At 35.2% G+C, this 12,363-nt stretch overlaps 1 protein-coding gene across 1 annotated transcript in view; it reads right to left on the bottom strand.

The window, feature by feature from the left end:
• LOC150095553 (proteasome adapter and scaffold protein ECM29) overlaps positions 1-12,363 on the bottom strand; it is a 691,438-nt gene that overhangs the window by 4,428 nt on the left and 674,647 nt on the right. Inside the window, exon 46 of the mRNA XM_090409825.1 lies at positions 5,733-5,830. Coding sequence (XP_090265951.1) covers positions 5,733-5,830 — 98 coding nt within the window. The remainder of the gene's footprint in view (positions 1-5,732; positions 5,831-12,363) is intronic.

Below are 12,363 nucleotides of genomic sequence, written 5' to 3'. Positions count from 1 at the left end.
TGTATGGATCACATTATGAAGGAAAATTGTATTAAATCTGATTTCAACATTGGTAATGTTAATCTCAGCTCTTTGCTGTATGCAGATGATACTGTATTTCTGAATAAATCCAGTACAAGGTCGGCAAGATTCTCTGACTAAATTGAATAACAGTTGTGCTAAATTTGTCATGAAAATCAGCAATATAAAGACAATGAAAATAGGCAGAAACATTGAAAACATCAACTGTATTCTGAATGGTGAACATATATAATAAGTCAAACATTTCAGCTATTTAGGCATAATTTTTAGTGAAGACGACAAATTAAATATGGAAATAGACAAAAGAATTAATAAAGCTGGTATGATAGGAAGTCAACTGAATAAATTCATATGGAATAAGAGAGAAATCAGTAAAAACATTAAACTAGTTGTATATACAAGGCAGTGTTCAAACCAATTTTAACTTATGGATCTGAGCACTGGGTTAGAAATAAAACATTTGATCAAAGACTAGATACCGCTGATATGAGAGTTCTGAGAAAGATTAGTGGAGTGGAGTGAACAGATAGCATCAATAGCTGTATCACATCAAAAATGAGAATATTAGGAGAGAACTTGCCATTGTTAGCATTCAGGAATGTGTTAGTAGAGCTAATCTCAGGTGGTATGGTCACTTACACAGAATGTGAGAGGAAGGATTAACAAACAAGTGTTCTTTGCCAGGTTGGCAGGAAAAAGACCTAGGGAAAGACCAAGATATAGGTGGATTGATACAGTAAAAAGTGCCTTAGAAGAGAGAAATATAAAATCTGATACTTGTAGACAGGCTTATACGTTGGTTATGCATTATTAAAACACTTAAGGAATTGAACAACGTAGCTAAGGATATAAATTAAATTATACTTTAATAAATATTTTCCGATATTTCAGCAACGTCACGTTGCCATCTTCTAAAGGAACTTACAAAAAAAGGTATGTGCACGTAGGCACCACAACACAGTAACTGGGAATGAAGAGATGAAGCTATTGTTCTCCTAAAAGTCCTGATGGTGCCCTCTAGCGGGCTAAGTAGGTGTTCTTCTTGGCTGTTGGGCTGAAGGTCTGCTGATGTAAGCCTCCCAAATTTGGGGCAGTCGCATACAACCAAATTTGTTGAGGTTTGGAGAATTTCTGAAGGCTGAGGCTGATTCCATAAATAATCTTTCAAATTTGTATTTGCTACGGTGTATTACTGTAGCTTTTTTCTTCCGTATTCTGTGGCGTGTATCCAGAGCATGGTCTGCAAGACCAGAATGGCTGTACTTGTGAAACCGGATGTAGTCCTTGTGTTCAGAAATGCTGATATTCACTGTCCTGCCTGTTTGGCCAAAGTAAGACAGTTTACAACTGCAAGGGACCTGGTATACACCAGGTAGGTCTAGGGGAAGTGGTTGGTCTTTAGTGGAGCGAATAAGGGATGCCAATTTTCTGTAAGGTTTGTAACAAAGTTACAAAAAAAAGCTACAGTAATACACCGTAGCAAATAAAAATTTAAAAGATTATTTATGGAATCAGCCTCAGCCCTAAGAAATTCTCCAAACCTCAACAAATTTGGTTGTATTCGACTGCCCCAAATTTGGGAGGCTTACATCAGCAGACCTTCAGCTCAACGGCCAAGAAGAACACCTACTTAGCCCGCTAGAGGGCACCATCAGGACTTTTAGGAGAACAATAGCTTCATCTCTTCATTCCCAGTTACTGTGTTATAGTGCCTACGTGCACGTACCTTTTTTGTAAGTTCCTTTAGAAGATGGCAATGTGATGTTGCCGAAATATCGGAAAATATTTATTAAAGTATAATTTAATTTTAATAATAAAATCTGATAATGTTGGAGTCTTGACAAATAAAACATTAATATGGATGAAAATTGCTGATTGGACGTTGTTAATGGTGTAACTTTTTGATGTAGTACTAGCACGATATCCTGTACATCCCCTCAGGGTACATACCAGGAATTTGATGATGATGATACTTACTTTTTGTGGTGCACCCCATTAGTAGGAACTACCTGGATACTGAATGAATGAGGATGGGCTGGTAATTTGTGATTTAGCCAACCAAATGGCATTCTTTAATGTGTTAAACCAAAAGATAGCAAAAGTAATACAATATGAAATGTCGATGCTGAGGATCTGCCTGATTAACAAGCCCCCCCCCCCCCCCCCCCTCAAGTTACTTGGCATCGATTTTTAATCGCAACCCTATACTTAACATATACATACTGTATCTCATTCGCTCTTATAGTCTAATGTTTTTTTTACATATAAATGGGGAGAAATTATTTCAATAAATTATATTTTTATAGCTAATATAACCTACTTTCGCTTAGGAGTGCCCCCCCCCCCTTATTTTTTTTTACAATGTTATTGGCTTTTTACTCAAATCTTAGGGCATTACTGATGTGTTATAAAACTAATACATGAAGAATAATATAGGAGACAAAATTGGAGATAACTTTTTTGGATGTTGTTGGGTGTCTCCTTATCCTAGTGATATGCATTCATCTGCTGTTAATCTGTTAAAGGAACTGGGTTTGGGAAAAGTGGGGGTAAAGCAATGTTGGGAGAATTATTTTAAAAAATCCTGGTTTTTTTTAAAATAATTAAGTAGGCTATATTAGCCTGTTTCTGTTTAGGAGTGTCCCTTATTTTAAATACACTGGCATTTTACTCAAGAATTTTTTAAAATAGGGATAAGGAGATAGCCAACAACATCCAAAAAAGGTATGGTCAATTTTGCCTCCTATATTATTCTTCATATATTAGTTTTTATAACACATCAGTAATGCCTTAAGATTTGAGTAAAAATGTCCATGACATTTTAAAAAAGGGACAATCCTAAACGAAAGTAGGCTATATTAGCCTGTTTCTGTTTAGGAGTGTCCCTTATTTTAAATACACTGGCTTTTTACTCAAGAATTTTTTAGGGCATTATAAGTGTATTTTAGAGGTAATTATATGCAGACTAATAGAGGAAGAAATTTTGCACATGCCTCGTTTGGATGCTAGGATGTCTTCGTTCTCCATGCTTCTGCTGTTACACCGATGGGGGAGGGGGAAGGAAACATGAGGGGTTTTTTGAGGCAAGGTGGAAAAATTAAATTAGAAAACCCGGGTTTTTTTTAAAAATAATATATATACATATATTATTATATTTAAGGGTGCTTCTTTGGGAAAAAGGAAGGGATGTATGGGAAACAGGGCCAGGGGAGAGCATTAATGGGGTGCGAGTCATTTCTATCATGTATCGTCATCGGAACATTTTGGGAAAAGTGCAGGGCTATGTCATGTCGGCTTGGTGTATCTGTCTTAGAAGGACTTTTGTTTTCGCTTATTGGTCGGCGTCATGACCTAATTTTTATGTTGTGGAGCTTCCAACACTCAGAAATTAGGTAGGGTTGGTGGACGCTGATTGAGTTTTCATCACATTTTATGGCTATTGTTTCCGATATTCTAAGCATTGTTTCGTTGTCTTGTTTGTCTATTATTATGGCCTTGTCAATTTGCAGGGTATGTTTCTGTTCGAGGGCGTGAACTGCTATTTCTGTCTTCCCTGTACTCTGTATTTTATTTTTCTTTTTGATGTTGTGTTTTTTTGTGTTTAAATGTTCTGGAATAGGGATGTTACAGTCATGGAAGTGTTCTCGTAGTCTAGCCCATAAAGACCTGATGGTAGAACCTGTGTAGGATCACAGTCTTTTTGGCAAGGAAATTTGTAGACTACATTGTGGTGTTCTAGCATTTCTTTGTGTGTGAGAGATTTAGTGGGTTTGCTAATTTTTAGTTCGTGGTGAATACTAGTTTATAGTCAGTGTATTTGAAAATGTATTTGTAGGCTTTGTATGTGTTTTGTATGTATGGCAGTTTGATAATCTTACGTGTTGCGAAGTCTGTTTTGGTTGTAGGGTTGTTTTGATGGGTTTTTGCTGTTCTGTTTGCGTAATTTATTAGTATAAATTACGCAAACAGTGGGATAGTTGCAAATTTTAAAAATCTGTGTTAAATTATTTAATTCCATGTTGAGATAATTACGGTTAGTTGAGAATTTGTAAGCATTTATAAATTGTGATAGGATGACCGATTTTTTAACTGAAATGAAGGTAGTGTTCGATATGTGTGAGTTTGTGGCATATTTTGTTGTTAGTTCTGATTAATGTCAGGTTTAAGAAATTGATGGATTTGTTCTGTTCAGTTTCCATGGTGAATTTTAGTCTGTTGCTGTAATTGTTAAGGGATGTTTGTAAGGTGGTGATGTGTGTAGGTTCTCCAATGCATAGAATGTCGTCCATGTATCTGCCATAAAAGGTGATGCCGGGGGATGGAGTAGGAGTAATTCTATGTGTGCCAGGAATAATTCTGCTAGTTGTCCACTGATGTTTTGGCCCATAGGGAGACCAAAAATTTGAACATATATGTTGTTGTTGAACTTAAAGAAGTTAGCTGATATTATGAATTTGATCAAGTTTATGATGTCATTTGGTTTTAATTTTGTGTGTGCATGTGCTTGTGCGGTCACAGAGGACCACTCTCTGCACACACGCACAAAATAAGTTGGCAGATGCTCTGAAAGAATACAGAGAAAAATGGAAGAGATAAGCTGTGTGTGAAAGTAGCTAAACAAAAGTCATGGGAAGACTGGTAAGAATTTAGAAGGCAAATATTGCAAAGGTGGAAAAATGTTCTGATGGCTATTGAAAAAGTTTAGAAATGTAGAAAAGAGTATTGTAAAAGGAATCATAGATGATAAAGGTGACATGAAAATTGAAGATAAAGAAAACCTAGATGCCTGGAGTAATTACTTTGAAAGTCTGTTAAATGAAACAGGATGTGATAGATCTATGGTAAAAAATTTTCAAGAGAAATGTAAACAGGAGTACATATCAATACTTGAGGTAGAAAAGCCATTAAAAACTTGAAATGTAGAAAGGCAGTAGATGGAGTAGATGATATTTGACCAGAAATGCTCAAATATGGAAGTATAAAAGTTTTGCAGTGGCTACACTGCATAATTCAGAGGGCCAAATTCCAGATGATTGGAGTAGAGCTCTCATAGTTCCTGTCTATAAAAGGGAATATAGCTGGATGTCAGCTGGTCCTTTGCTTGCCAGATGGAAAAAAATATAAGTTAAATCATACAAATATTTCCTCCTACCACACCAAAATTAATACAATGCAATGTATTGATCTAGAGTAGTAGGATGTTCCCTATGATCTTTTACTAGAATAATATGGAAAGTATCAAATTTTCTGCTCCTGATGGTATCTCACTGACTGCACTCAAAATTGTGCACCAGAACTAACACCAATCTTATGTTGTCTCTACATTATTCTAGATTCTTGTAACTAGCTAATGTACTCTGGAAGTTATTTTGCCCATTCCTAAACGGGAAGTAAGAGCATGCTAATATACTGTCTTTCCAGAATTCTGGACATTCAAACTGCAAAGCTACAAAACCTCTTCCTTCTCCACTATTCTTTCAAATAGTCTTCATGAGGTGTTTCCCAAGGACAACTCCCAGCTATTCAAAATGCATCAGTAAGTTTTATTTAAAATTTTTAAATTTAAATATTATAATCAAAAAATCAAAATGTTAGATTCATAGTTGATAAAGTTTGAGAATTACATTTAATGTAATGATATATACTAATTAAAAAACTACATAAATAATATAAAATTATAATGTTACTAAAATAAAGAGACTCCATCTTACCAAAAGCTTGAGATACCATGGTAAATAGTTGACTACAGATTGTGATTAACATCCTATCATCTATACCTTCCCCTTCTTCATTATCCGTTATCTGCAATCTTGAAGTGGGAAAACATTTATATACTTTTTTTAAAGAAAACAACAACAACAAAAAAAAAACAAGATGGTGAAATACACTTGCATCTAATTTTATAATAATTCTAAACCTAATGCATTCTACACATCCTTTTAAATCTTGCTAACTTCATGAAGGGTCAAAGCATTACATCATAAATATCATATGCAAATTAAAACATGTTAAAAACTCTACCTCTCCACCCTACAAATAGGCTGAAACATAGTATACTGTCTTGTTTCTTACAAAAATTATCACTCATCACCTCCTCTAAACTTTGATAATGTACAGATTCTCAGAAAAGATCAGACAGAGTTGTCCATTTATGTGAATATATATAAGCTCATTGAATTTTAAAGGACCTCCAAAAGAAAAATATTTGCTATAATTTAATAGCCAAATGAAAAAAGCTATTGCGTTTCCTGCAAAGATTCTATGTTTGGGTATCCCACTCAAGTCATAAATATTTTTAAAAGTCTGCTCTGGACAAGCTGTAAAGTCTGTGGAGTTTATAAAGATGCAGAGATTGTTTTGGAAAAAAACTTTTATAGTGCTGAAGGGATCACTGACAAAATGGTAATAAGATCAGGTATTACCATGGATAATATCTTGGGTAAACATTTACTTCCCCATTTCTGACAATAATGCATCTTATTACAGCATTCTTATTGTCCAAAAAGTTCTCTGATCCTTTTACGAAATCTAACTCAATATTTGTGATACCAAAACTTCCTGAAAATTCTTAATTCTATGCGGAAGAGAGCAAATTAGCTAACTGGTGATATCTTTTACTTACTTCACTGTTAACTGCACAGCATTTGATAGTATGCGTTTGCCTTTTCTATGAGTAAACTCCTAGGCACTGTTCAGGCCAGTGTCCAATTATTTTTCCATTATCTTCCAAAACTATCAAAACAAATAAAAACAGCAGCAGAGTGATACCAAAACATATTCCAACAACTTTAAACTTGCATAACTAATTTCAACTGTACTTTCATCTTGCTGTATCAGTATGCTTTGGAACAGATTTTCAATAAAGAAGACCAACAGATTTCCTCTCTCTTCCAAACTTCAGTCCACACATGGCACTGAAGTAACTATAGGTTCTGCAAGTGCCATTAGAACTTGCAGAACCTATGTGTGAGATTGTGTGTGAAAGTGATAGCAACCAAAAAGTAAACTGAATAACTTCAATTTATATTTATGAAGAAATTATATTCTTGTTTAATCCTTTATCCAAGTGTAAGTCAAAGAAGTTTGCACACGATTCATGATTAGGTTCACTTGTATATATAGATGCTAATGACTTGACATCATTTCCTTAGTATCCATAATACAAAATATACTTCCTTTTGGATATACGTAATGCTATGCACTAAGGGTGGGGTCAGTCACTATCCAGACTGGTTTTGACTTTTATTGAGGTATGTTTAAGAGCAGGAATACCTATCCAAAAACTCTGGGTGATCCACAAGATCAATCTAAATCTCACTGAGTGATCCTAAATGATCACTGCTAAACTCATCACTCCTGGACAGGAACCTCAACAGTGGTTCCACCCAGTAACAACCAAAAAACCAGCCACTGAGCAGAACCTCTCTACTCCAGGGGAAGCAATTCATCATCAGTGGGAGGCTCCACTAAGTGACAAAAAGCTCATTCATTAAGGTCTTATTAGTGGGAATCAGACCCAGAAAGATAAGGTTAAATTAATGCAGAAGTGATATATTTCTCATATATAAGCAGTAAAAAGGTGTATCAACTTATTATTAAAATACTCTGGATCAGAGATGGTTATGGAGGGTTTTTTTTAAACTTGGTTACAAGGTAAATTATACATGCCAAGAAATATGTTTTTGTGGGTTAAACAAGAATATAATTTCCAGTCTATATGTTGAGGAAAAGTCTAGAATGCATAAGGTGGTAAGACTTGAAATTTGAATGTGGATCACAATAGTGTGCCAAGCCAAGGGTCCTAGAATTTCTTGATCTAGATACCTACAGTCCTGAGTTAAACGTTCTGTGTAGCAGATGCAGCACTGGATTAAGGAGGCTAAATGGGATCTTAAGATTTTCCTGTTAATTACATTAACTAATCAGCTGGGTATACTCTAGACCAGTGGTGTCAAACTCAAATAGAAATAAGGGCCACTTAAGCTTATATTCGAAGTAGTGCAAGCTGCATGTAAAATAAAAAGAGATTTAAAATACTTCTAAATATCTATCTTCATTTTCTTAACGTTTTATTCCATAACATAATTCAGAAAATTTCCAAAAACAATTTAATTTTACCTCTTTAATGTAGTTTAATTTCAACAAGTCGACTTCGTGAAAATTTTAAATATTGAGTAAGTCCATAACTTTGTGTATTTTGGCTTACAGAAAACACACCTCTCTGACGCTTCTAGTGCCTTAGTACTGAGAGTTTTTGCTCTCTTAGGTTTCTGCCTGTTTCTGACAAAAACCAAAGAATTTGAAACAGCTGTCAGACCAGTGAAATCTTTCAAAATGGACCAACAGGAGGCGAATATACGGGTGTTTTGAGAGTTCATGCTTCCTATTAGGTTCAGCTAGGGCAACTTGTAGTATGGCGGCAAGTGCATTCCTGCAAGCTTTTTGGTGTCAATTTTTGCACGAAACTTTTATAGTTTCTGTATTCGGCTTTGAAATGATGCTCGATTTAATTTATATAATTTTGCATCACCAAAGTGAAGCCTTTTGGCTCTTTATTTTAGTAAATTCAGTATAACCATTTCAGAATTCTCAATCATATCACCCCTCTTTCTCCTGTTTGTAGAATTTGTAAGCTACAGACACCACAAATTCTGAATCTGTCTTCATAATCAGTATTACAATCCTGATATGATTTTTGACACTCTCCTTTGCACTCTCTCCACTGTTTCAGAATCACAATGAAAACCAGATCTACATACAATAGTCCAAATGAGGTCTTATCAAGGCCTTGTAAAGAGGTAAAATGACTTCCATATCTTTACATGTCAAGGTTCGTTTCAGCATTGCAATTATTCTCTGAGTTGTAGTATTTACAATTTTTGCTATATGATCCTTGAACTTCAACTCCAAGATCCCTAGCCTGATCAGTTTCTTCTAGCATAACCCCACCAATATTATATGACATCGGATATCTAATCACACCAAAGTGCATGACCTTACATTTATTAACACTGAACTAACAGCCATTTTCACATGCCCATAATTTCAGCCTATTCAAATCATTCTGCAAGTACTGCATATCAGCAGCACTCCTGATTACCCTACTTATCTTTGCATCATCAGCAAATAGCTGTATGTCTCATGTCAAATCCTTCCCAATGTCATTAATATACAGATTGAATAATAATTGACCAAGGACTGATCCTCGAGGCACACCACTGGTTACCTTGAATCTTACAGATTCACCCACCCCTCCATACACAACTTTTTGATATCTGTCAGTGAGCCATCCTCTTATCCATGCCAATAGTCCAAAATACAGTCCCATGTTGTTCAATTTACGCAACAGTCTTCTACGTTGTATTCTATCAAAAACCTTAGCAAAATCCCAAAGTGTCATGATTATCCATCCCCCCCCCCTTGTCAAAGTCAGTAGTAACATTATTATGGAATGTGACCAAATTGCTAAAACATGATCTTCCCTTAGTAAACCCATGCTGTTCACTGCAAAGTAGAGATCGCTATCAAACCATTTCTGAATGTGAGCCCTAACCAATTTTTCCGAAATCTTCACCACTACTCCTGAGATACTGATTGGTCGATAGTTGGATCGACCAATCAGTATCTGGTTTTTGCACCACTCTTCTGCAATGGAATTACCATACATTCTTTCCATTCCTGTGGAATCTTCCCTATTCTGAGACTCAAATTATATAGCCTGTTCAAAAGAATAAAATAGCCAGTCCAGCTGGACACTCTTTTAACATCTGTGCTGATATTCCATCAGTTCCTACTGCAGAATTCTTATTCAGTTTGTTTACAATATTCAGTTTTTATACAATATACCATGTGTTTGACACTACTACTCTAGACTTTCAAACTCTTTAAAAAAACACCCGTGTACAGGTCTTTTATATTTTTGATGGTATACTGTTATAAATAAGTATAGGTCTATCTTGTAATTAATTTTTCCATTTATCGATAACTAAAGAATCTAAACGAAGTTTTAAATGAAACATGTCTTGGCAGGTATTTACTGACCTCTCTTAGGACTGCATCTGGTTGAACACAATTGTGTTCCAGCCATGTTTCAAACTTTTTGCATTAAAAGTTTAAATTCAAATAGTTTGACCCAAGCAGTCAGAACTCTGCTGAATTTTGGAATTATTCATATCTTAAATTGTATTGGTCCCTAGCTACTGCTTCCCACACTGTGAACGTATCTATGTATGTTTAATCGTATTTGTGTCACAAGTTGTGAACAGATGTATGGGTTATGCATGTGCAGATAACACTAACTTTTTTTGGCAGTTATGTTGTTGGTTAAGAAATCTTGAAGTGTAGCCTGAACTATCAACAAAATATTATCATACGACTCCTTGAAACCATTAAGAGATGAAGCACTCACAGCTGACTCAAGCAACCTATTCCATTCATTCATCACTCTCCAAATGAAAAATCTAGTACTCATGCCCTTGCTAACTACATTCTTACTCAACTTCTAGGAATGACCTCTTGTTGTGCCCCCCCTCCAGTAGGGTTGTCAGGTTTTGGAAAACCAAATATGGGATATGGGTGACTAAAACAAATGATGATGCTTTATGCCATGAAATGCCATAGTTATTTCGGCAGCAATAACTTTTTTTTCATTGCCGGTATTTGGTTTTTACAAAATAAGTATCAAGACATTTGGAACTGGAACTAGAAATGCTCAATTTGTGTTTCTGAGTGTTAATATGTTGTGAAATATCCGATCGTCCCCCATGCGCAATATTAAACATTCATCTACAGATTTTACATTCAACTTTGTTGTTATCTTTTCCTTTTGCAATAAAATTCCATTCTGTTGAATAATTATTATTAAAAATGCACTTTCATTTTGGCATTGTTAAAGGCTTAAGGAAAGAAACAAAATTTAATTTACCTTTGTATAATAATAAAGAAAATTAATTTACCTTTAATTATATATTTTATGTATTAACCAAATATCACACATTCGAAAATATTATTTTTTAATAATTATTGAAATAACATCCACATACTGTACCGATACCACACAGCACAATGTCCAAATAAGAACTGTTTGAAAATAAGCAAATGCAATGTATCTTTATAAGGGACCGCCGCTGCCATAAACTGTAAACACAATTAATTCCCTTCAATTGTCAGTTTTTATGGCTTACAAATCAATTTAAGTTGGATTATTCGAAAAGAATATTGAAAATTATAATTGCTTAATATAATATTTATAATTTTATCTTTTTATTAAATGTGGGACATTAGGCTGTCCCAACGAATACAATATGGGACAGCAAAATTCAACGTAAAATACAGGATGTCTGGCAAGACTACCCCCTAGCCAAGTGCTGAAACATTTCCCCTGCATCAACCCTATAAGATCCTTTAAGTAACTTAAATGCTTCTATCATATCCCCCATCTTTTGCCTATCAACTAACTTTTATGACCCACAAAATCCTCAATCTATTCTCATAGGAAGATTTCCAAAGACTGCTCACCATCTTGATCACTCACTTCTGGTCCTCTGCATCATTTTCTCATCCCAAGAAACCCAGGTGACCAGACCCGAGTACAGTAATCCAGATGTGGTCATATCAAAGTTTTATAAACAGGAATTGGACATTGAACTATAGCTGAACTCTGCCATAAGAATACATACATACATAAGGAGGAATGATAACTCATTTATCTCTACTTGTTAGTGTGTTCTTTAATAACTAAGTAATCCTGTGAGCTATCCTGGCTACTTTAGCAAAAAACTCTTAAACTTCAACTCTCTATCTAGTACTGCCTCCAAATTCCTAGCTTCATCAATTTATTATTATTATGTCACACCTCCAGGGAGTCCAAGAACTCATCAAGGGAGAGCATCTACTCTACAACTCTCTGTCTTCACCACTCCACCAACTGCAACTATCTTCTTCATCTACACCAAAGCCATCTACCACTGACCACCACTACTAGTACTTTCACAGACAATCACAAACATCCATGCCCAGGCGGGATTCAAACCCACAGTCTTTTGGCTGGAGAGTGGATATGCAAACTACTTGGCCAACTTTTTACACTATTCACATTAAATTAACATCCATTATGTTTTATACTGTCAGCCTATATAAATCATCTTGCAAACGCTACATCATCTTGATTAATTATCACCCTACTCAACTTTGGATCATCAGCAAAACAACTGAATATCTCTCTTCAAATTATTTCCTATATCATTTATGTACGAATTAAATAGTAGTAGTCCAAGCACAGACAGATGACTGTGGTGCACCACTAGTCACCTGTCTTCTCCTGGATTCTGCTCCTCCATATAC

Source organism: Typopeltis vanoorti, chromosome 20, assembly GCF_054136105.1.
Source record: "Typopeltis vanoorti isolate ZY-2024b chromosome 20, IOZ_Tvanoo_1.0, whole genome shotgun sequence".
Lineage (NCBI taxonomy): Eukaryota > Metazoa > Arthropoda > Arachnida > Uropygi > Thelyphonidae > Typopeltis > Typopeltis vanoorti.
The sequence above is the reverse complement of the archived record's forward strand: the minus strand, read 5'-3'. Positions and strand labels throughout refer to the sequence as shown.